Source organism: Panthera leo, chromosome B3, assembly GCF_018350215.1.
Source record: "Panthera leo isolate Ple1 chromosome B3, P.leo_Ple1_pat1.1, whole genome shotgun sequence".
In the NCBI taxonomy this organism is placed as follows: Eukaryota; Metazoa; Chordata; class Mammalia; order Carnivora; family Felidae; genus Panthera; species Panthera leo.
The window spans coordinates 34,528,034-34,554,433 of NC_056684.1; the positions used below are offsets into that span (position 1 = coordinate 34,528,034).

At 46.6% G+C, this 26,400-nt stretch overlaps 1 protein-coding gene across 1 annotated transcript in view; it reads right to left on the reverse strand.

The window, feature by feature from the left end:
• The window catches only part of THSD4 (thrombospondin type 1 domain containing 4), a 543,647-nt gene extending 533,673 nt beyond the window's left edge, over positions 1-9,974 (reverse strand). Inside the window, exon 1 of the mRNA XM_042941521.1 lies at positions 9,875-9,974. Within this exon, the coding sequence (XP_042797455.1) occupies positions 9,875-9,903 (29 nt within the window). The 5' untranslated portion in view covers positions 9,904-9,974. The remainder of the gene's footprint in view (positions 1-9,874) is intronic.
• Positions 9,975-26,400: the final 16,426 nt, after the last annotated feature.

Below are 26,400 nucleotides of genomic sequence, written 5' to 3' on the forward strand. Positions count from 1 at the left end.
GAAGAGAATCAAAGAGTTGGTTTACGACATGCTTGAGGATCTAGGCCAGGGCTGTCCAACGGAATTTTCTACAATGATGGAAGTGTTCTCTTTCTGCACTAGCCAACGCACAGGTACAGGGATCTGTCCTGTTCCGCAGGCACACGGGGAGCTGGTGGTGCAGGTCTAGGTGGTGAAGTTACTCACGTCGTAGATTCATACCAAAAACTACTGAAGGAAAACCAGAGCTAAAGCTTCTAAAAGAACGGCCGTTCGACCAATGAAGCCATCCCCTCCCACACATACGCACAACTTCTCTGGGCTTTTTGATACTTGAAAACGACACTGCTCGTTAACCTGCACCCAACCAGAAAACTGCCCAAGAGGTCCTCCCGCCACAAGGCAGGGGCATCTAAAAAATGGGTGTGAACACGCTGGAAGGAAGAGAACAGGTATTTTCTAGCTACATCCTTAGTGGATCCAGTTTGTCCTCCAAACCAAGGAACACACGCGTCACGACGAGGGAGTCCCCGCTCCTTAGTTACACAACCTTGGCCAAATCATCCCCATATCTGTTTCCTCATTGGGAAAATGGGAATAATATGACCTGCCCCGTCCACCTCAAATGAGCCACTGCCTGTCATGAACTCGCACCTGCAACCCTGAATCGTAGTAACATGTTCTGGCACTGTTTACTCGTTTAAAAAAGAAAACCGGATGGGCGTGGTTTTGTTAAAAACAAAAACAAAAACAAAAACAAACAACAGCTCCATAAATGTGTTACACCTCAGCCCAAGCCACATATTTGCGATGCAGTCGGGAGCCCTTCTGCATAACGACTCATTCCAGGCTGCCCTTCCCTGACTTAGAGGAGGGAAGATTCTGGGTCATTCCAAGACGCCTGGTCAACTCTACTCCCAGATACTTCTACAGCTCGTTCCCTCCCCTCTTTCAGGTGTCTGCCCAAAGCTGTCCCTTCTCCATAACGCCCTCCCAGCCTGTACGGAAGAACCTTATTTTTCTCCACAGCACTGACTATCGCACAGACTGCATCTTCATTCCTTGAAATCTCCCTCTCCACCCACTAGAACAGAGGCTCCGTGAGATCAGGCAGTTGATTTTGTCACTCCTTTATTCCCCGGCATCTAGCAGAGTGTCTTCTATACAGAAAAAGCTTAATTTAGCGAATTGACGAATGAAGTCACATCATCTTGACAACCTATGAAATCTCAAGATAGATGGAAATAGTGTGAATTAACATATTCAAAAATGCCCAAAGTCACTTTGGAAGGTTTTAGAAGGTATTCTATGAAGGCTTTATAAAAATCAGCCGTGCTTTTGAATTTCCGCGTGATGTCCCCCAAATTTACTCTCCTAGGATCGACATGAGGTATGGCAGCAAAATGTTTGCCAGTGCCTCTTGGTGTAAAAATGCAACTCAAATTGTATTTAGATGTTCAAATACTTCTTTTCTTCATTGAGCTGGGTCCTCGTGAAGTTAAATACATAGGGGTACCCAATAAAATTCATTCTGGAATAAAATCTTAGTTATTAAATGGGCTCTGCTCTGAATGGAATAGAATAAATTCCCCCAGAGGGGAAATTATTCTTTGGGCTGTAATAACAGCAGCCAGAGCAATATATTACCCCAGAGGCCAGATGAAACTCTGCCAAGGGCTGGAAGTTTCCCACCCATGCTCAGTAGGCTCTGTTTTAGGATACCCCACCCTGCTCACACATACCTATCTAATTGGTAGTCCATAGCTGTGCCCACACCGCTTCAAAACACCAACGATCTAGCCCAAATCCTTGTTCCTCCTGACCCAATTCAAAATTAACGTCTGGGGAATGGGACAGCATGTGTATGTCTGTGTGTGTGCAACTCGTGTGTTATTTCACTTTGATAGTTTGCTTTGGCAGACTGCTCCACGCTTGCAACGTTTTGACAGATTGAAGGCTACCAGGGCCTTTGGCAAACAAATCATACACTCCCCTCCAAGCGGCGGGGGAAGCCACATTCCTACCAAGACTTTCTGATTCACCTTGCAGTAGAAACAACCCAACCTTGCACACCAAAGCACACGGGGGGAAAAAAAAATGCCATCTACCCAGTGTCGTTGTAGATTTTAAACACTCCATCATTTCATTTCCTCCTGTAGAAAATAATACTCATTGAAATTCAGTACAAGATTTACATCATGGAACCAGGGCTCTGCTCTGGGCTTCTGGATTTTCCTTGGCCAACCGCTCCCCACCCTCCACATCAACCATCCTCAACTCCAGGGAGGATGGATCATGTCACAACCACTGTGTTCCTAGGATTACCTCAATGAACTCAACACCACTTGAGCATATCAAGTAACAAAACAAGGAAAACAGGGGTGGGGGGAAACCCACCTTACTTCTTTTCTTCTTCAGTTAATACAACCCAAGAGATATTTGGGGAGCAGTTGGGAAACTAATAAAATTATACTGACCTTAGCAAAAGAGAGCCAAAATCTTAGCACTGAAGTGAAATCTCTACCTACTGCTCTCTGGAGCTGAAAAAGTTTTGCTAAGCATGCATTTCACCAGCTTAACCCTCCGCCTTTCTCTGACAGCAGTTAAGAGTAAAGGCAGCAAGAGAGGGAGACAGGTGACAAATGACATTCGACCATGAAGACTTGATGGCTATCCATGATCTCAACGCTTACGAGTATTATTTCATTGAATCTCCACAACCATCCCGCCAGACGCTTTCGTTATATTCACTCTGCAGGTGAGGAAATTGAGGCACAGAGAGGCGAAGTCATTTATCGAAGGGCACACACACCTAAGTGGCAAAGGCTGATTTCAAAGCCAGCAGTCAGACCCTTGGCCTGGACCCTTAACCACCGTGCTCTGGGGCCTCATTAACACAACACACCTTTAAACCAAGCATTTGCATTTCATCACATCAATTTTCTTCCCCGTTCTTACGAGGCTGTGGCTTCACACATCTGTTTCACTTTCTGTCATGCTTGCAAAAATAATCAGAAAGTAAGTACATGTGATAAAACCTGGTTTATCCAGCCTCACAAGAGAACATTCTAAGGTTTAAAATAATGGAAGCCGACCATTTCAATCCCAAACTTACAAAAATGCACTCTATTTATTTTCCTGATTTCTTATACGGAGTATACTGAGCGTAAGTAACCTTTTTTAGATGGCTCAGAATCGCCAGCATGATTATCAAGCCATCTGTGGAGCACAAGGTGGTGGCCTTGGAGCTGAGGAGGTTGAAAGGCCCAGACGCCTGGGATTCTCTGAACCCCCAGCCTGCCCTTCGCTGTCTCCTGCCGGCCATCAGGCATCGCTTGCTGTGCCGTGGACAAGCCTGTGCCCTCTCAACTCGGCTTCCTTTAGGTAGGCCTCGGCCTCAGAACCAAGCTGAACCCAAAGTAAGACCGACAGGCTCGGCGCAAGGGCCTGCCTACCTTTCGTGGGGTGAATGTTTCCAATTTAGAGCATGGATTTACAGACACCTATTGTATGTATATTGGTTTTTATTGCTGATTTCCAGGTTCTCAACCCTTGTGGCCATTTGTGTTCTCTGGACCAGGGCCTCTGGCAAAGTGAGGTGTCTGTCACGGCACAGCTCTTTAAGACCCATCATCCGTTGGTAACTTCCCCTCCTCGATGGCAGATTTCTCAAGGAAATGGTTTCTGATCCATCTTTGCAGCTAGTTGACAATCAGCAGAGCTCTGGTCCCATCTCAGGACCAATGAATAGCGAGTGAATGAAAGAATTGGGAGGATGGAATGAAGTGAGAGAGAAAGAAGAACCAGAGGGAGGGAAGAATGATGGCTCACAAAAGAGGTGCAAAGAGCTCCTGTCATAACACTCCAGCAATGAAGTGTTTTCTAAGTGCATCTCAGAATTCCCTGTTGGGAAAATAAAAGAACAGGAAAAAGGAAGACAATCCTAAATTAGGAAGATTTCCACAAGTCGGCAGTTACGGGTTCCGGTCCCCGGCAGGGGTGGGGGTCAATGTTAACCTGAAGCCTATAAATCCACTTGGGTCCATAAGGAATGGGTAGCTGGCAGCCCAGTGATCACACCTTGACTCCACTGGATGCTTTTGGGTACAGAATGTTCTAGTAAATCCCACAGTCAAGTACTGAGTGATGAGGACATGCTCCAGGTGCAGGGCCGTGCCAGGCATAAAGAAAAATCAATACTGTCTGAATGCCTGCCACCATTTTATAGGTAGGGGTTTGCCAGGGCAGTCCTCCAAAAAACGATTTTATTTCCTCTTAGCCTCGCTGCCTACCATTCAGATGGCTCTCCTACCAGGCTTCCCCTAAAAGATTCCAGCAGGCTCTTCCCCGGCATACTCGTACTGTTCTGCTCCCACCAGAGGAGTTGTCTTCGTACAGGGTCAACTGTGTTCCCAAACCTGTGTGTGCCCGTTGCTTTGGAATCACATGAAAATATCCGAATAGTACACAAACCCATGACATAGAGCGCAAAAAGAAGGAGTCGTTGTTAGTTGTTTCTACGAAAATGAAGCTGAATGCTTTGGAAAGACTCAGTAAAGGCAAGTAGCCAAGAAAAAAAAAAAACTGTTGGCAAATTAGGTGTGGATGAGACAACTGTAAATGATTAGGGGCAAAAATAATAAAATCTAGAATCATCTGAACTCAGATTGCTTTGCAAATGTCTTTAAATTCTCACTCCACGTTAAAGTAACCCAAATGGAAACCTTAGATAATGTTTATGGGTGTGGTTTGTGCAAGAAGGACAATCAGGGGTTCATGCTCAAAGAAAAGTCCTTGGCCCCGTATCAAAAAATAGTGAGTGAATGTACATGTGTTTTAAGTTAAAAATAAACTGTTAAAGGTGTGTGTGTATCATTTGTATGATTTGCTGCTTTAACCTGCTTTTGTAATTAACTAACAATCCTCATCAGGAAAGAAAAACTTTCTACTTTCTTTCTTTTACCCAAAAGATCATTATCAACTCATTCATTCAATATTCAACAAATGTTCATTAAGTATTAACTGGGTAGTGGTTTAGATGCGGGCTACACAAAGTCTGTCCTGCTCTATTAACATGATTTTTTTTTTAATTTTTTTAATGTTTATTTATTTTTGAGAGAGAGAGAGCAAGCATGAGTTGGGTAGGGGGCAGAGAGAGAGGGAGACACAGAATCGGAAGCAGGCTCCAGGCTCCGAGCTGGCAGCACAGAGCCCAACACTGGGCTCGAACTCACGAGCTGTGAGATCATGACCCAAGCCGAAGTCGGACGCTTAACCAACTGAGCCACCCAGGTGCCCCAAACACAATTAAGTTTAATACTAATAATCCAAACCTGACCCCTCCTCCTCTCTTTCCTCCCTCCTTCCTCTACCCTCCTCCTCCCCCTCCCCCTCCTTTCCCCCTTTCTCCTTCCCTTATTTTCTCCTCCTCCACCGCATTTCTTAGTCACTGGCACAGGGACACTGATTGAGCCCATGATCCTTCCCAATGACCACATAGTCCTCCACCCCTGAGGGGAGTCTCCGTTTTCACTGATGGATCATATCTCAAATATCACTATTTTGGTCATCCTCTTTCTTACACACACAGACACATCTTCTCAACACGCTTCTTTTTTCCTTTCTGTATTCGGGATCTTTTTCAGTTGCCCCAAGAACAGCCACCTCTCTCTTTCTCATTTCCTCAGTCCCTTCTGGCTGTATTTCTGAGCGAAGCAGCTGACAGGCATTACAGTAATATTACTGTACTGAAGTGTGTATGAAGGCAAAGAAAAGCCTTACGTTTCAGAAGACTAAAACCAGACACTTGACCTAGGGCCACCAACCTGTAAACCCCTTAAAATGATCCAGACTCCACTTCACAAGACCTATAAAAATCACCATCTACCTCTGTAATCTAATTACGTCTGTATTTCTTCAAACCCTACTCTTCAAAAATAAGGATCACCTAGTCAGCTTTATTTTCTGCCAATTTAACCACTTGTCTGGCATTTTCAACCACTGTGTTTTCCTTTCAAACATAAACACTGTCAACTATACTGAGGCATAGTACGAGGTACAAAATGAGCCCCCGACCATGCAGACCGGCTCTAAATAGATTTTGTTGGCTGGCCATGATTCGTAGCCATCACCACCTGTTATACTAATTCTAGCAGGAAACTGGGTTTGCTTCCGCTCAATCATTGAACAAACACATAGGCTGTAACTGTCATTTAAAAAAAAAAAAGTGTACCATTTGGAGCAAGACTTTAAGAAATATATACACTTTGGTATCACTTAGTGTCTTTTCCTCTGTTAACCTGTAACAGGACAAAGACTTCCTAATGTAGCCTTGACTAATCCTTTGGTCCAAATGGATTTTTCCCTTGCCCTGAACGTTGGGTGGCCTCCAGGCTTGCCCAACGTTCAAAGACAACTCGCTAACCAGCTCCATCAAGAGTTAAAACTTTCGTGTTTTTTCTGCTGTGGGGTTTAACAGCGATTCTTTTTATTACTGCAGACATTGAGCAAGGCAGAGATACTCTTGCTATGCTAATACTCCAGGCTATTTGGTCTTTTTCAATGAGGGGGAAGCTGGCTTTCTGCTTCTCTGTGGCTTGGCAAAAACTGGGGAGGGATTTTTAAACTAAATCTCTGCGTATCAGAATTGTGAATCCCCCTCAGTGTTTTTTCCTCTCAGGGATTTTCTTGGCAGCTGACTTCTAATCTGGACCTGTTGCCCTATAGGTAGAGAAATCTTCCAGCTTTTCCAATTGATCTTTATGCATTTGGTTGCCTTTATTAATATTTTTTTAAAAAAAACCTTAAAACTTGTGTGTGTGTGTGTGTGTGTGTGTGTGATCTACTAATGTTATCAAAGACTTCTAGCTCTTAAAGTAAACATAGCCCTTTCCCCCAGAACATTTTCTAAAGCATTAAAACAAAAGTCATTCTAGTTTTTTTTCAGATTAAAATAGATTTATAAGGCCCTTGAAACAGAATGCAAAACGGTTTATGAGTTTTAATGCAAAACCTGGCTCATGAAGAAGGAGACTTCATGGAATCTGCAGCTGAGCTCTTGCAAAGAATCACCCATCCTCAGAGCCCACATTTTCTCTCCCCAACTCCATTCAGCAGAACTCTTGAAGAAACGTCCTGCTCAGTAGGCTTGTTTAAACAGCCGCTTCAGGGGCCTGGTTGCCTCAGTGGGTTAAGCTTTCGACTTCAGCTCAGGTCATGATCTCACGGTTCGTGAGTTAGAGCCCCACATTGGGCTCTGTACTAACAGCTCAGAGCCTGGAGCCTGCCTCAGACTCTGTCTCCCACACTTTCTGCCCGTACCCTGCTCACACTCTGTCTCTCTCTCTCTCTCTCTCTCTCTCTCTCTCGAGAATAAAATAAACATTAAAAAAAACCTTATAAATAAATAAAATTAAACTAAATTAAATTAAAATAAAATAAACAACCCTTTCAGAAGGACCCTAATCCTGGAGACCTGTCAGGACTTCCAGAGTTCAATCCCAAGGGTAGCAAGGCCACATCTAGCTTTCAACTACTCCCACCCTGCTCATTTCCAACCATGGGCAATTTCTCTGAAATAACGCCCAGCCTGGAGGTGAGCCTCCCCTCGAAGGGAGATGGCTTCCAACCACCAATCAGATTAGGAGAGGTCAACTGTTTTCACAGAGGCATCAATGAAAATTCCAAAATCCCATCAAGGAAAAAACTTGGGGAGTTCTCCCAAGCAATGGCCTTCCTCGGGCAGCCTGGGTGGCCACATTTTTAAGGGTCCTCAGGACCTGTAGAGGCCTTTCTGCTGCTGGCCAGGCTCCCACTTGGGTACCACATGGCGAACCCACCTTTGGTCATCCTTTGCTGCCCTTTTCAATCCAGTTCAATACGCAACTGTGGCTTCCACTTCTCTGTCCCCCATTGGGGGTCCTGGTGCTCAAATATGCTGTGGTTCTGAAGTGACCCAGTGGCCCAAGTGCACTTCTCACTCCCCTGTGGTTGTACAGCATTATTTTGGAGTTTTCACAAACACGATGCATAGCTCATGTCTTGAAATATCTTTTAAATCTATTTTTTAAACTATGGTTTCAAAATGCAAACCTGCTAATTTAGGTTAGTTATCAAATACTATCCCTGAGCAGATGTGGGCTGCCCTGTTAACAGTTGGATTTTGCAGAGACCTCAGAATGGAGCTTTTCCTGACTTCGGTCTGACAGTGACACACTTGTGAATGACACTAATGAAGAAGGCTGTAGCTCTGCACGGGTCTTTGGACTTCAGGCCTGCACATGTCTGTTCATGTAAAATTATACAAGCAACTACAGACTAGGGCGTGCGCACGCGCACACACGCGCACGCACACACACACACACACACACACACACACTCCACTCCACTCAATTAAACGCCAGGCATTGGCCTAAGAGCATCTGCCTAGCAAATGCTCTAGCCCTGGTTGGGCAATCACATGTGGCACCACCGTAATAACATATTATAAGCCATTTTGCTTTTTATTGTAAGTTCTGAGCATTCAGGGCTAATGTATAGTTACAAAAGAAAAAAAAGTACAAGATATCCTTAGTGATTCAACTTTTAAATAAAAAATTCTTCCTTCCCCGCTTTCTAGATTCTGAGTCTACTTATTTAAAGAGCATCTTGAGATTGCAAGATGAACTTCCTTCAGGAACTGCAATTGCTTACCTTGTGGATCAAGATTTTCTTAATTTTTTTTTAATGTTTATTTAGTTTTCAGAGAGAGAAAGAGAGACAGAGCGTGAGCAGGGGAGGGGCAGAGAGAGAGGGAGACACAGAATCTGAAGCAGGCTCCAGGTCTGAGCTGTCAGCACAGAGCCTGACACAGGGCTCAGACTCACGGACCTCGAGATCATGACCTGAGCCAAAGTTGGACGCTTAACCGACTGAGCCACCCAGGCGCCCCAAGATTTTTTTTAATGTTTTAATGTTTATTTATCTTTGAGTGAGAGAGACAGAGTGCGAGTGGGAGAGGGGCAGAGAGAGAGAGAGAGGGAGACACAGACTCCAAAGCAGGCTCCAGGCTCTGAGCTGTCAGCACAGAGCCTGACACGGGGCTGGAACTCACAGACCTCGCGATCATGACCTGAGCTCAAGTCGGACACTTAACCGACTGAGCCACCCAGGTGCCCCAAGGCGCTCCAAGATTTTCTTAATGCTACACAGCTAAAGCAAGTGCAAAATAAGCTAGATGCTAAGGCTGATGTACAAGCCATCATCCATAAATCCCGATTCCAAATTTTGGTGTTTATCAACACAGACTCACTGATCTCATAATATGTAAATATTACAAATCCAAACCGAGGAAACAAATTTAGCTTAATCAAACACTACCGTTAACCATTTTGCATATTGTGTTGTTACAGAGCATTTGGACCGAAGAAGTTTTCAAAGGGTCTATCGGGATCAAATAAAACACGCAGGTGAAGGTCACAGATGTTTTGAGCGGAAGGAACCAGAGATGTCCCTTTTTAAGTACACTGGATCAATTAAGTCCAAGCCAGAGGATAAAATTGGCGTAAGTTCTTCAGGTAATTCCATTGGGCAGCCAGGCTAAATATCCACGCATCCAGGAACGTCTTTATTTAAAAATAAGAATCTGAACCCCAGAGGTCTCCCAGGAACTAGCAGAACACGGGGTTGAACCCAAGTCACTTGGATCTCAGTCCGAGCACCTCCTCCCACAGCACACTACTCGCTAGGCCTCCAGGGCTCTTGTGAATAGCGGACTTATTATACACATGCACGTAGTATATCAACAATATCACTGATGTGCAGACCCTCAAGGCTAGTTACTATAGAGACTGTAGAGTAAATGCAAATATCGAATTTCCTGTTTTCCTGTTGTCTTTTGAAAAGGTTCTCCACTTACCTGAGAGACCGCATGAAATAAGAAACCATGATGCTGGGCGTCCCGGAAGAAGCAAGGGCTCCTCTGAGATGTTACCAGTTTTCCGCAGATGGGAGTGATGTTCAACTCCTACGGGAGGAACGACAATACTAACTTTAGCATCATTTGCTTAAGAAGATCCTGGAGTCTAAGGGGGCCGATGAAACCGGAAGCGAGCAAATGGAAGCCATTAAAATAAAAACGCCACTGTCCAGTTATGGTTACGTTTCCCAATTGAAATCCGAGTATACACGAACATGAGGTAACAGATTTATGGGACATTCAGCACAGGCATTGATCCATAAAAGATGTTCAATAAATTACTATTAGTATGATTATCTCAGACTGGCTAATATCAGAGTCGGCATTAGGCCACCCTGCGTTGGAAATCTAGCTCCATCTATTAAAGGCTACATGACCACAGGAAAGTCACTTCGCCTCTGTGTGTTTTGGTTCCGCCAACTGTACATTTAGGGGTAAAAATACCGCCTAACAGGGGACGCCTGGGTGGTTCAGTCGGTTAAGCGTCCGACTTGAGCTCAGGTCATGATCGCGAGGTCTGTGAGTTCAAGCCCCGTGTCAGGCTCTGTGCTGACAGCTCAGAGCCTGGAGCCTGCTTTGGAGTCTGTGTCTCCCTCTCTCTCTCTCTCTGCCCCTCTCCCACTCGCACTCTGTCTCTCTCACTCAAAGATAAATAAACATTAAAACATTAAAAAAAAATCTTGGGGCGCCTGGGTGGCTCAGTCAGTTAAGCGTCCAACTCTTAGTTTCGGCTCAGGTCGTGATCTCACAGTTCGTGGAATCGAGCCCCGCATCGGGCTCCGTGCTGACGGCATGGGGGATTCTCTCTTTCCCTCTTTCTCTGCCCCTCCCCTACTCATTCTCTCTCTCTCAAAATAAATAAATGCACTTTAAAAAAAAAAAAGAAAAAACATACTGCTTAATAATAAAAAGAAATGATGTACTGATACATGCTACATCGTCATGAACCTTGAAAACATTATCCTGAATTAAAGAAGCCAGCCACAGGAGGCTGCATATTGCACGATTCCATTTACAGGAAATGTTGGGGGTAAGCAAATCTATAGAGACAAAAAATACATGAGCGGCTGCCAGGGTCAGAAAGGTTGGGAGGGGATAAGGGGAGGTGCAAGATTTCCTCCTGGGGTGACAAAAGTGGTCTCAAATTACACTGTGCTGATGGCTGCCTGCCCAACCCGTGAATGTATTAAAAACCATTTAATTGGAGATGTTAAATCGGTGAGGTGTATGCTATGTGAATTACATCTCAATGAAACTGTTTAAAAAAATACTGCCTAAGGGATTGACACAGGTGGTGGGGATTAAGTGGCGGACATGTGCACCGGGCTTGGCCCGTGCCTGGCACCCGAGCGACACTCATCACCAAGTAGCTCTGCTGGCATTGGTGCAGGAAGAGGTCAAGCGACACCTGCAATGTGTCGTCCCAAGAAAAAGAGGAGGGTAGAACCCCCCACCTACAAAAGCACCTCTCCTCGGAAGCCCTTACTACACAGAATGTCTTAACACTGTCAGATGAACCAACGGTTTCAAAGGTAAACTATAAACAGCATCAGAAAGCCTGGGATGGGAGGTTTGGTTGGGATATAATGGAACTTGGGAAGAAAAACCACGGCCCAGTCTCCCCTCTTCCTGTACCTCCTTCTCAGGGAAAGGCAACAGATGAAGCGAGGTTTCAAGCCATGCCCAGGGGTCCGCTCTAATAAAGCCAGTTTTCCAAAATCATCGGTTTCTCCTTCCGATTTCTTTCTTAACCGGAAAAGGGGTGGAAGTGGGGATGGCGAGATAAATTATAAGGACTTAAGAAAAGACAGTGATGCGAATCAGAGCCTTCCACTTGCAGGGGAAAATAATCAAGATTTTAAAAGTTACCACCAGCCCTTTCTGGGGGCTATTAAGAAAGTAAAGCCTCTTAACTGTAATCACCCCTAATTAGCCATCAGCAACTCATGAAATTACTCATGGCATTGAAGACCCTGAAATTCTTGGGTCTCGGCCAGAAGTTACACTGAGATCCACCAGGAAGAAGGCCAACAAGCGTAAATTGGAACAGTTAAAACTCCTCTGAATCCAAGGCATTGTCTTCTTGGCCGGGCAGTGGGTCTGTGTGAAGACAGAGAGTAGGACGAAATCTCTGCCAAGCTCCTAATAATGATCAACTAATCAATAATTATTTACTTATCATGAGACTCAAGAAAAGGATGAGTCAGTGGTCTCCCTTTACAATCTAGCTTAGGTGGATAAGATTCAGGGACTTGGAACTGTCAGAGGAAAGGATAGCGTTGTCTAGAACAACAGGTGAATAGTGTTATACAGAGACACTGGGCACAAACCAAGCTAGATCAAGAGAAAAATCGCTGTAGAGGGCTGATCAGACATCGTCAAGGAAGATGGGACTTACGGTCAGCCCGTAGTCTACGCGGGTTACAAATGAGCAATCTAGAGTAGCCGGTAAAAAGTGCACACGCTGTAGCCTCAATGACCTAGGTCTGAGACCAGGGGCCTCATTTATTAAGCAGGTAACTTTCGGCATTAACACTTCTGTCTTTCAATTTCCTCGGCTGTCGGGGGGGGGGGGGATACCGCTTGGAACTACCTGTAGGGTTGCTGGGAGTATTAAATATTTATCAAGATGGTGTGAACTGGGTGATAGACACACACATGCGTGCACGCACACGGCACTGTAGGCACGCTCCTCAAGGAACTTAGAGTCTAGGTGTAGAGGACTATACACTTTAAACAAACTGAAACATAAGTATAAAAATAAAATTGTTATAGGGGGCGCCTGGGTGGCTCAGTCGGTTGAGGGTCATCATCTCGCGGTTCACGAGTTCAAGCCCCACGTGGGGCTCCATGCTGACAGCTCAGAGCCTGGAGCCTGTTTCGGATTCTGGGTCTCCCTCTCTCTCTGCCCCTCCCCTGCTCATGCTCAGTCCCCCCCCCCCCTCAAAAATAAACAAACGTTAAAAAAATTGATGAAAATAAAATACAATTCTTTTTTTTTTTTTTAATTTTTTCAATGTTTTTTATTTATTTTTGGGACAGAGAGAGACAGAGCATGCACGGGGGAGGGGCAGAGAGAGAGGGAGACACAGAATCGGAAACAGGCTCCAGGCTCCGAGCCATCAGCCCAGAGCCTGACGCGGGGCTCGAACTCACGGACCGCAAGATCATGACCTGGCTGAAGTCGGACGCTTAACCAACTGCGCCACCCAGGCGCCCCTAAAATACAATTCTTACAAGCACCATGAAAGAAAGTCCGAGGTGCCTCAGGAAGTATACCGGGCAGTGGTCTGAGAAGGTCCCTCTGAGGAACTGACCTTTATGCTGGGGCTTGAAGCAGGCGACAGCCAGGCGTGGACGTCGCAGGAAATGGGAATCACGTGTATACAGGCGTGGGAGGAACCGGAAGGAAGAAGGAAGCAGTGTGGGAGCAATGCAGCAATGGGAGGAGAACATGGGGAGACCCGCCCCCCTGTGGGGAGGTAAAAATCCCCTGAATACGGCAAATGAATGGCTGTGGCACGAGGGAAAGAGAAGAGTCACCCATGACTCCCGTCGGATTTCTGGTGGATGGAAGCAGCAAAACCAGGTACCAGGGAGCTTTTCTGGTTTTTTCAGGAAAGGAAGGGCGATGTTGAGGAAAGAAGGTCTGCTGCAAAGCAGTGGTTTCCACAACTGACAAGAAGCCAACCAGAAAAACATCTTAAATATCCAAACAATTTGAAAACAGATTGACAGCCCCTGCTGAGAACCATGGACCCCATCCTCTGGGCATATCTTGCCTTCAGGTATTTGCTGATAATAGAACGAAGCCGTCATGATTAGCCTCTCTCTTTTTTTTTTTTTAACGTTTATTTAATTTTTTTTGACACAGAGAGAGAAGGAGAGCACAAGCCGGGGAGAGGCAGAAAGAGAGGGAGACAGAGGATCCGAAGCAGGTTCTGCGCTGGGAGTGGAGAGCAGGACGCGGGGCTCGAACTCACGAACAGTGAGATCATGACCTGAGCCGAAGTCGGTCGCTTAACCGACTGAGCCACTAGGCGCCCTACCTGTCATTTTAAAATAGGGCTTTTTTCCTCTTTGCCTCATCTTCTTAGAATTTATATTTTGGGTGTACATCTTATGTGGTCACATAAGTTTTTAACATCTTTAACATTAGTTAAAAAATGATAACCAAACACTATGTGGGAGCTGTACGTGTAGACATTTTTTACCGATGGAGTGTGTGCCATCCAAAAAAAAGTTTCGGAGGCCACTGGTCCAGAATGTTTTTTGACCAACTTCTTAATCAGATTTGACTCATCACTTTTATCTGATCATACGGTTGAGGAGCTTGTTCCAGAGGGACTCTGCCATTTCCTGGTGTTCACCTGTGTTTCCATGATCACTACTGTGTTATGTCAGTTCTGCTTTTCAAACCGCGGGCCGCAACCCCTGTCTGTCAGGAAACAATTCTGTGGGTCAAAACCTGCACTTTTTTAAGTGAAACAGAAAAGAACGAAGGAGAAAGGAAACACTCTGGCGTCTGTTGCACACAGTGTGGGCAGCCATGTCTCGCCGTGGCTCACAGAACAGTTTAAATGCCCTTTTGAAATGCACTGGGAGACCAGAAGGCACGGCAGAGTTCTAACTGGTCAGGGGGAGTAAAATCATGACGACGAGGCAGAGCCACATTGCCCAAGCCCCTGAGAAGCCGCACCGAATTTCGATGAGATGGCTGGGAAAGAGCCATCGTAGGGCGCAGGCAGAGACCTGATGAAAGTGAGGTTTCCCAAAAATTCATTTGGCGGCACTGTGCCGAGCCTGGGGAGCTGAGTAAGCATGCTATCTGTGGGGCTGATTCCGCTTTTTGAGGTTTGCGTCTGTGGATTTATAACTTTTCTTGACAGTGACCAAAAAATCCAACGATGTAGTTGCTGTTAGAACATAGGCTCCCTGGGGGAAGCCCAGGGCCTGACTCTCTCTCCTTTCCACAAAGATCCTGCAGGAAGGCTGAACGGTCACCTGATTTGGGTCAGGCTAGAGTCACAGTCCCCATGCACCAGGAGGAAGTGGCACAGGGTTCCGTGCCAGTATGGCGGAGACAGAAAGACAGTTCCAAGCTCAGTATGGCGGAGACAGAAAGAGGAGCCATGACAGATTTAACTCAGGGTGGAAGGTGGCTCCCAACCCCAAAGATGACAGGGGCACTATTTTGCTGCCCTTTACCAACAGGCCCACCTCTGAGCATGTTTCCTGCCCCTTCTCCTCATGGCCTGACCAGAACTCCTGGAAAAACCCACCTGAGTTCCATGGTCCCCGGAAGAAAAGGATCTGCTCAGCCTCCCAAGCGTGGGTTCAGAAAGGCCCACCTTGAGGCCACATCGCCACGACAGGAGCCAGTTCCACCTCCCCATCTTCCCCCCACACTTAGGCTTCTCCCCCTCTGGAACCCCCATGATGTAAAGCGATCACCCAGACAAACAAAAGCCCTACTCCCTGGGCGGTGGAAGGGACTCACCACAAGAATGAGGACCAGACATTTCAGGAGGCAGTTCCAGACCCCAAATCAGCACCCAGGAACGTGTGGTGGGGGCAAGTCACAGAAGCTGCCCTTCCTTTGCGAAAGCCGCCCCCAGAACGTCCTGACAGAACAAGGGCCTCCACGCTGGGCCTATGCTCCGCCCAATCCCGTCTCCCCCAACATCACCAACACTTCTGCTCCACCGCCATTTCCGCCAACTTTCTTCTCCCAGAACAGTGGCCGACCCTTTGCGGCGCCCCCTACCTGACATGCAAATTGTCTGTGGACAAAAGTACCAGGCTGTAGGCTCCCAACATCGGTGTCCAACCCCCATCTGTCTTCCATTAACAGTAAAGCAGAAGGAGAGTCAGGAACCGACTTTCACTAAGCACCTGATACGGGACATGATATTTAATCATCACAGCAAAACTGAGGCCACACGGCAGGTAGAGGGTAGGCCAGGGACAAACACAGATCGCCAACACCAGAGTTGGCCCTCTTTTCACTGTTAGACTCACTGCCTCTCACCTAGCAGAGAATCATGCTTAGCTAGCCATTCAGTAATAAACACGTGAATGGACGGATGGATGAATGGATGGATGGATGGATGCTTTCCTAAAGGACTGAAGGTGCCTCGTGGATGTGCTAGGAGGTGAAACAGGTAAGGACGTGATTGTTCATTGTGCCATGAACATCACCTAGAGCAAAGTCAGCCAGGATGAGCCGTTTTCATACTCTATCGTTTCTGATCATAATAGTCATGAGGCCAAGGATGCCAGCAAACATCTACTCAGTGGCTACCATGTGCCAGATGGCATTCGATATGCTTAACACACATGAACTCATTTTTAGCCTTACGACAACTTGCCATGGGGAAATGGAGGTAAGGAGAGGTTAAGTCACTTTTCCAAGCCACCCGGTGAGTAGGTGGGGGAGTCAGGACTCAAAACCAGGCAGCCCGAGCCCAGATTTCATGCACTGAATCGTCATTTGACACTGTCTTCAGAAGAGAGGCACGTGAGTTCCACTTCTCAGAAAACAGAGCCCATGTCTGCTCTCTGCTATTGCTGATGTTCAGTAAGTGGCTACAGGCTGGCCTTGAACCAGAATGGAGGCGCTGACCCACCGCAGGCCTGTGCTGCCTCCACAGAGAGGCCCACCCTCCTAAACCCTCCGGGGGCCGTCATCACTTGCCTGCCCCAGGCAGCAGGGTATTCAGGGCCGGGCCCTGAGGAGCCCCAGGCCAGGTCACATTTCCAGCCTCTTCCAACGGGGTGAAGCCAGCCAGAGGAACATCTCCCTCCCAGCCCTCTGTGCTCCATCCTGTCTCCTAGCCCCTTGCAGAACGTGTCCTTTTTCCTCTGTCATCGTCAAACTCGGCCACGTTATTCATTTCTTCCCATTGAACCTCCATTCTGTAAACTGGCTGGCTTACCCAGAGTGACCTGAAAACCCACAGAATCTGATCTAGGAAAAAAAAAAAATGTTTGAAGAGCCATTGAAACTCCCTGGATACTTCCAAGCAAACACATTACAGCAGGTTTGGTTACTCAATTAGGAAAACACCTACCTCTCCTTTCTTACCTGGAGAAATTGGTACTCGGCACAGATTAGTTAAGGCTCTCGATACAAATTGCATCATTTTTCATGGTCATTACCATTGATGTGGTTTATATTTGTTTTCGATCCTAAAGAATGTTTCCCAGGTAACTAAGGAAAACGTTCAAGGTCAGAAATATCAGGAAGGCAAGATATTTGAAATAAATGGGCCATTTATTCCTGCTTCTGTATGAAGTCGGTTTTTCAACTTCAAATGGCCTCATACTACAGATCAAAGGCAGAAATGCATCTGGAGTAAGACCCTTTCTTTCCCCAAATGTTACTTAGTCATTTGATTTACAGCACTTGATAAACCTGGTTAAATGTCTTTACTTCTGTGTTAAGTCTCCAGCAGAGCTCCCATCTAGCAATTGTCACAGTGTATCAATGTAATTTGCATTTGTCTTTCAGCCCTCTTAGGTGGGACTACAGAAGAGTAAAGACTCTTCTCAAAGATTTGCTTTTTTTTTTTTTTATGTTCCTGAAGCCTAGAACAGGGCCTGGGGCACAGTAGGTGCTCTGTGATGACAGAAAGGATTTACATTCAATCTCACTCAGAGGGCCTCTCTCCAAGCATGATCATACCATGTTTCCAAGGTACTGTTGCCCAGCCCAGCATTTAAACAGTCACTTTGCTTCCACAGTAAATGTTAACACTTTCTGAAATTAACACTCTTGATGACATTCTCTGCCCCCACCCCCACCCAAAGCCTCCAACATGCAAATAAGCAGCTGTGATGGGCTGCAGGCCACCCTACCAAGGGATCAAAAACACCGAGACACCACACCGATACAGCCTTCCTCCCCACCTTGAGCACTCCATCTCTCCCCAGCACCCGCTGCCAAGAGTAGTTTGTAATCCCTGGGTTGCCATTAATCAAAGGAAACAAGATCAAACTCCCACAGCGGGGCTCTGCAGGGAGCTCAAATCTGTGGGAACCACAGATCTGCTGCCCAGGCCCTCTCCAAGATGATGATCCAGCCCATTTCAAAGACCAATACATTCTCCAGCCCCCTTGGTCAAAACAGGTGGCCCTGGGACTAATGGCAGCTTTGGCTCAGGCTGAGCCAACCTCCTGGTCCACCTCCTTTCCTTCTGATACAAACTCAGGTCCTGCCACCTGCGGATGGCCTCTTGCCACTCCAGCAAGCACCTGCGTACATCTGTGTGCACACGTGCACACACACACACGTGTATCGGCAAAGGAGAGTGTCCCAGATGCACTAACACTAAAAGAACAGATCCACAGAGGGTAAGTACCACATTCATCTACAAAACGGGTCTAGGGAAGACTTCAGGACTGGGAAGAACACAGCTAATGTGGTATTCTTTCAGGAAAAAAGTTATCTATAAAACTAGACACGTGGGGCGCCTGGGTGGCTCAATTGGTTAAGGGTACAACTCTTGATTTCGGCTCAGGTCATGATCTCAGGGTCGTGGGATCAAGCTCCGCATCAGACTCCGCACTGAGCACGGAGCCTGCTTGGGATTCTCTGCCTCCCCCTGCCCTGTCCCCAGCTTGCACCCCTCCTCTCTCTCTCTCAAATTAAGAAAAAAATTATACATGTTTATATATGTTCTTAAGACAATCCTAGGAGGTAGGTGTTATTGATATCCCCATTTTACAGAAAAGGAAACTGAGGCTGTAAGCACTGAAACAATGTCTGCAGTCCCAGAGCTAGTAAGTAAGCAGCATGATCTGAACCCGAGCCACTTGACCACTGGAGTCATGGCTTGTCTTTGCACTACGTTGAACCATCTCTCAGGTCCCCCGGCACGCTACCTCAAACGTACATTTCCAGGAGAGAGGCTCGCAGTCACATTTACCTGGTGCACAGCATGCAGGCTGCGGCATGGGCCCCAGCCGGGGAAGCTGCTGTGCGTGAGGTTGTGCTCTGCCCGTTCACTCCACGGCGGCTTTGGCCTTGAGTCCAGGTTATTTCCTCAGTCCCCGCATGCGTTTGCCTGTCCAGAACACGTCCCGGCCCAGCATGCCTCGGTCACCATAAATCAGCCAGCCACACGCTCTGCCCTCGGTGCTTCTGAACACCAGGGGAAAGGATTTGCCTCTTTTTTGCTTGGCTCTTACGGCTTCTGCATTGACATTTGAATTATGTCATTATTTTTTTACGCGATAGAAATCTAGTCAATGATCTGTAGCAATCGCTGCCGGGCAGCGTGTGCCAAAAGGCTCCATATATCCTTACAGAAAGCGGCAGAAGCCTAGCAATTAGCCTGACTTCCTTTACACAATTCTGTGATGGGCCGGTATTAGGTAAAGCTGAAATCAGGTGCTGTGATTGAAAGATTATGATAATGTGAAACAGACAGCCATCTCATGAACTAGGAAATGTATTCAAGGCAACCAAGAGAAGCAAGTCGTTGGAGTCAAAGGTCACCCAGAGGTCAATGGGGCAATCAAGGCAGTTGGGTTTAGCAGAATAAAACTGTTAACCATACCCTTTTTCTCTAGCGTCAATGGCCAGGCAAATCTGTTCTCTCCCTGTCACTTCTGTCCGCCTTGTCGACGCTCCCTGTGACCCAAACCAGGACTAGAAAAATATCACCAGTAACCCAGGCCCCACTAATGAGCTGCGTACGCAGGGTAAGGACTCTTACCCTCTGACCTCTCTCATTATTATCTCATGCTCGGGTCTCCAAGGCTCCACATCTCAAGGCCTACCCCTCTCATTCAGACTATTTCCAGTTTCTGCCTGCCGATGACCCACCCAAGATGAATAATAAAAGGAGCCAGCCGCCAGCTCCACACCAGGTCCCCCTCCCACCGAGCCTTCCCATACTTGGGTGGTGATACCACCATCCTTCCCATGAATAAAAGCTCAAAGCTTACCTGGGCTTCCGTGACTTCCCCTCCCGCGTGGCCTAGGCCTGGCCTCTTGCCAACCTTCAAATTTTCATTTGTATTATCCCTCAGATAAACTTCCTTTCCATTCCATCGTCTACCAGCCTCCCCTCGCTCATCAATGAAATCATTCCAGTTGGCGTTTCTCCCATGCCCCTGTGTACCTTTGTCAAAAATCGGATGGGCGTGTTTCTGGGTTCTCTATTCTGGGCCACTGACCTGTGTGCCTATCCCGCTACACGGACTGGATTCCTACAGCTATAGAGGTCTCGAAACCCGGCAGACCAATTCCTCCTACTTCATTTTTCCTTTTCGCCGATTATTTTCGGAGGTTTGACTATGACATATCGTGGTACAGACTTCTTTAGGTTTATCCTGTTGGGAATTCACTAGTGCTTCCTGATTCTGTGGGTTCGTACCTTAGCCTAACCTCAGGAAGTTCTAGTTCCTTGAGCATTTTTCAGTCCTACCTTCTTTCTTCCGTCTTAAGATTTCAAAGACATTATTATAGTCCTATAGATCCCTGATGATCTCACCTTGTTTTTTTCCCTCCCCCAGTCTGTTTTCTCTCTGTTGTTCAGATCAGGTAGTTTTTATTGCTACATCTTCAAGTTCACGGATTCTGTCCTCTGTCATCTCTGTTCTGTGGTTCAGCCCATCCTCGTGAGATTTTATTTCAATTGTTATATTTTTAAATTTGAAGACTTTTCATTTGGAGGACCCCGGACGGCTCTGTCAGTTAAGCATCCAACTCTTGGTTTGGGCTCAGGTCATGATCTCATGGTGTGTGAGTTCGAGCCCCACATCAGGCTCTGTGCTAACAGTGTGGAGCCTGCTTGAGATTCTCTCTCTCCTTCTCTCTGCCCCCTTCCCCCTTCTCAAAAAACAAACAAACATTTTTTTTTTAAGAAAACTTTCATTTGGTTCTTCTTTAGGTCTTCTATTTCTTTTCTGAAACTTTCTATTTTCTTCTCATTTGTCTCAAGCACGTTCAGCACTGCTCGCTGAAGCATTTTATGATGGCTGTTTTAAAAGCTTTGTCAGATAAATCTCACATCTCCGTCACCTCGGCGTTGGCATCAGCTGACTGTCTTTTTTCATTCAGCTGGGGATCTTCCTGGTTCTTGATACAATGAGTAATGTCCAATCACATCCTGGATATTTTAGGCATCGTGTTATGAGGCTCTGGATCTTACTTAAACCTTCCATTTTTGCTGGCTGCCTTTGATATGGCTTCAGCAAGGGAAGGAGGACCCCACCTCATGATGGCCAGGGGTGAGAGGGAAACCCAAATTTGCCACTTGGCCTCCACTGACTTTGGAAGGGAAGGGGGAGCATCATAACTGCTGAGCTCTCCAGCAGGTCCCATAGATACTTCTCTGGCTGGGGAGGTTAGGGATGCCTCACTACCGTGCCTCATCTGGCCTCCATTTGCACCACTGGCAGGAAGGGAAAGGGGATGAATGGCCTCATTACTGCCAGGCGGTGGTAAGAGTCTGGACTCTCCACTAGGCCTCCTCTGACCACCCCAGTGGGGAGGGGGAAGGATGCCTTATTGATGCTGGGTGGGAGTGAAAGTCCAGGCTCCCCACATATCTCAACTGAGAAAAGAGCCCCCAGAAATGGTCTAGGTTGTCACCATTCACTTAGGAATGAAGAATTCATAACCCCAGAGAGTGTGGGAGAATGTGTTGCTGGAGGTTCTATGGCAAGTTCATGCAAAGTCAGGACTCAACACCCGTGCCCTTGGCTCCAAGATCACTTGTGCATAAACCAAAGAGCTCCTAAAGCACAGGAGGAACACCAGCCCCCAGCCAATGTAATAATGAAAAGTCTTCCTGGCCAAGGGATAGCGGCTGCCTCCTCTTACATCCTGCCAGACCCCAGGCCAGAAAGCACACGTGGTTATGCGCCATTATCCTCTAAACAACACAAACACACGTCTACTCAAGACAGGCCTTCCGTCCAACACACACAGCAAGAGCACACTCGCGAGCCAAGAGCTACAGCATCACGGTCACCTTCGGGGCTGGTGGTCTTCCATCTGGAGAGGACCCTGGCTTTCCTACCGTTGGAATCCTTGAAAGCAAGATACACCCAGGAGCTGCACGGCTCGGAGCGGCCAGCAGGCCAGGCGCCCCCCCTCCTGGCTGGAGAGCTGGGTCTGCACCCAGCTGGAGGCACCTTCCTTGGACCTGGGGCCTCTGGTCTGGCCCCGGCCGGGGATCTCAGCAGAGCACTGCTTATTCTTCTGCAAGGGAAAGCCGGTGACCCGGGAGGGGAAACTGCTTTCTAACAGCCTTTGTTTTTGTTTCCATTGAAAAAAGTTAGTGACGTTACTGCATGTGGAAAGAACCAAAGTAACAATTTCAAAGAGGCTCAGCATGTTTTGGAGCTGACCAAACACACAGAAAGTTTGGGTGGGGAGGAAAAGAAAAGGAAGCGAGGGAATAAAAGTTTAATCCACATTCACCATGTGCCAGACATACGCCTTGGTGCTCCTTCCATGCCTTCCCCTGGCTTCTACAGTAAAAATTGCAGCCAAAATCAAGTTCCAAAGCCCCTACCATAGGTCATCAGGCTGTTGAGAGTCAGGCAAAATTGCTAGACTCCACAACACCATACAATAATAAACAATTTCATGGCCCACAACTGGAATCATAAAACAGAATGATATAACAATATTAATAAAGTCATTTGATGCCTAAATTTTGAAAGAGTATGATTAAAATTTTTTAATTCAGAATAACTACTTCAAGAATTATAGGGGCACCTGGGTGGCTCAGTCAGTTAATCATCTGACTTTGGCTCGGGTCATGATCTCTCAGTCCATGAGTTCGAGCCCCACATGGGGCTCTGTGCTGACAGCTCAGCGCCTGGAGGCTGCTTTGGATTCTGTGTCTCCCTTTCTCTGCTCCTCCCCTGCTCGCGTTCTGTCTCTCTCTCAAAAATAAATAAACATTAAAAAATTAGAGAAAAAAAAAAAAGAATTACAAATTGTGTTGAAGTAATTGCTACGTTGGTATCACCCTAGATGGTAAACACCCACAGTCTTTTGATAGAATTTGTGAATTAAGCTCTACACTCTTATGAACACTCAAACTTCTAGGAGTGATTTTGTTAACTATTGGGATATTTTAACATTCACTTTTTATAATTTAAAACAATTTTCAAATACTATAGTCACCTAGGCCAGGGGTCAACAAACTGACCAGTAGGCCAAACCTGCTCACTGCCTGCTTTGTCATGTTTTTAAATAAATTTTTAAAAAAGAAAAAAATTAGGGGCGCCTGGGTGGCTCCGACGGTTTAGCGTCCGGCTTCGGCTCAGGTCATGACCTCGCGGTCGGTGAGTTCGAGCCCCGCATCGGGCTCTGTGCTGACAGCTCAGAGCCTGGAGCCTGTTTCAGATTCTGTGTCTCCCTCTCTCTGACCCTCCCCCGTTCATGCTCTGTCTCTCCCTGTCTCAAAAATAAATAAAACGTTTAAAAAAAGGAAAAAAAGAAAAAAGTTAGCAGGATTCTATTTTATGACATAAAAATGATATGAAATTCAAACTGCAGTGTCCATAAAAAAAGGTTTTACTAGAACACAGACTTGCCCGCTTGTTTATATATTGTCTGTTGCAGCCCTCATGCTCGGAAGGCAGAGGTGATTCGCGGCGACAAATCACCATCTAGCCTGCAAGGCTGAAATATGAACTCTCTGGCCCTTTAGGGAAAAGAGTTTGCCGACCCCTGATCTAGGCACTGTGTCAAATGTTGGTGCCAGATTAAAAACACACGAGGATGATGATGATTAACCACCACCACCCCCAGCAAGGCTATGGAGGGAGCCAAAAAACCGTCATGAGATACTCAGTGAGCAATTTACGAGCAAACCCACTGAGCACGACGTTAGAGATAACCGCGACCCACCACGCGAAAAGCGACGTTAAAGCAAAACTACACTTTCTGAGAATTTCTCAAGCACACCGGCACTCTCTTTACCTTCTGTTCTGTGGGAGCAAAGATGGTCCGTTATGAGAGAAGGGAATCCTGTGAGGTCTTCAACAATGCAGCCCTGCCATTAAACCCAACAGCCTCCTATTTCCTTCCCTTCCGTCTACACGGTTTCCCCGTTGAGGTGTGAGCACCGTCAAGTCTCTGAATTCCCACCAATCGGAGTCTGATGCCCCTCGGCCGGGCCCCCAGCCTTCCTACTGCACAATGCTTACCACACCCATCATTCTCTCCACCCGACCCCTCTCCCCAGGCTGTAAGTACCCCCCAAGGCAGGAACACCATCTTCTTTAAGATGGACAGATGTTCCTGCACTCAGTAAGGCACGTGGGAGGCCCTTCTTTCATTGTAGGGCTGAACAAACACCATCTCCCCTGACTCCGGTGGCATCTACAGTGATTCCTGGTCCATTTCACAAGCGAGGGGGGGGGGGGGGCGGGGGCAGAAATAACAGCAAACTGAACAGTGATTGATGTTGGTAGTACTAGATCTTTTTTAAATGTTTGTTTGTTTTGAGAGAGAGAGAGAGAGAGAATGTGAGTAGGGTAGAGGGGCAGAGGGACAGAGAGAATCCCAAGCAGGCTCCATGGGGCCCCGACATGGGGCTAGATCTCAGGACTGTGAGATCGTGACCTGAGCCAAAATCAAAACTCTGCTGCTTAATCCGACTGAGCCACCCAGGCGCTCCTAATTTTTTGATTAGGGAAAAACAAGGAACAAACCCAGACCATTAACTAAAATGATGGAAACTGTCATTTATGTCTAAAAATGGGAAGCCTGACAAGGTCAAGAGGAATGTTTACACAAAATCATACTCTGTTAAAAAGACAGATGTGCAAATATCAAGCAGAAAAAAGAATGCTGTAAACAGTTAGTATCCTATGCAGATGTGAGGTGGGGAGGGGAAGAGGAGAGGGAGGAAGGGGAGGGGGGAAGGGATGTTTTGGTAAAGTTACATGTACAGTAAAAGTCAAGTTAAAAGATAACACATTTGTGGAATTATAAATTATACAGTCTTTCTGGGAGGCCAATCAGACCGTATGTATCAAATACCTCTGGAGTATTTATATCTTTTGTCCCCAAAACAGCACTATGCATTAACAAAAGTACAAAAAAAAAATGCACAAGAGCAGTTTTATTTATAAATAATATTGAAAAATTGAAACCAACATGTCCCCAAATAAGCAAACATTAATGTTTTTTAATAAGGATTTTTTCTATTATTTTTTAATATTTATTTACTTATTTTGAGAAAAAGAGACAGCATGAGTGTACACGTCGGGGAAAGAGGCAGAGAGAGAGAGAGGGAGAGAGAGAACCCCAAGCAGGCTCCTTGCTGTTAGCCCGGAGCGCGACACGGGGCTCGATCTCACAAACCTTGAAATCATGACCCGCGCCGAAATCAAGAGTCAGACGTTTAACTAGCTGAACCACCCAAGCGCCCCCAAACATTAATGTTTTTAAAAATATTCTGCCACCATTAAGATAACCATGTTTTGGAAGAATATTGAATATTCAGTACCTAGGGGAAATGTTTATGGTTTATTGTTAAGTGAAAAAAGTCTCGAACAAAACAAGATGTTCAGCAAGATACCAATTCTATAAAACTGTGTGTGTGTGTGTGTGTGTGTGTGTGTGTGCAGAAAGAGAGACTACAAAGACACACATTAAAAATAATGGTCATCACTGGCTGGGGAATTATGGATAATTTTTATTTTTTTCTGTGTTTTTCCACATTTCCTAACTTTTCTACAATAAACGTATCTTCCCTTTGTAATCAGAAAAAAAAAAAAAAAAAAGCCTTGTATCCAGAAACTTAAGCAAATCCGCGGTGCTGTCACCAGCATGCACCTGCCACCACAGTCCCCCTGAAGTTAGAAGGGACGCAGCAGACTGTGCAGCCACTAAAATGTCCATGCGGCACCCACACTGGACAGTCTATGGCAAAGAGCGCTCCCAAACCCCCCTGCCCGTCTCTCGGGGGGTCGGCCCACTGCACCCACACCACCTCTGCAGGACGGATCCCGACAGACCTCGCCGCAGGCACGAACACCAAGGTGTCTGGAGGAGCGCAGCTGGGCACCCCTGCTACTCCCGGACGCAGGAACCCAGCCAGGCCCGCACCTGCTTCTGCCTCCACCTCCACGCCCGGCAGGAGCGCTCGCTCCACCTGCCCCTACTTTTAGAATCCTCTCACGTCTGCCCACAGTAAAGACTGAGGGCCCCTTTCTTTGCGCTGCATCTGTTTTGGGACGGCAGCTCCCCCCCTTTTCTAAGCAGAAGAGCCTTCTATTTTATTTTCAAAGTGGGTTACGTGGTGATAAAAAGGAACGAAGCACCGATCTGTGCTTCAAGACGGATGAAAACATTAATCTTAGTGAAAGAAGCGAATCACGGGAGACCACATGTTGTAGGATTCCATTTATCTGAAATGTCCAGGATCCATGGAGACAGAAAGTAGATGAGAGGTTTCCAGGGGTTGCTGGGGAGAAAGGACGGG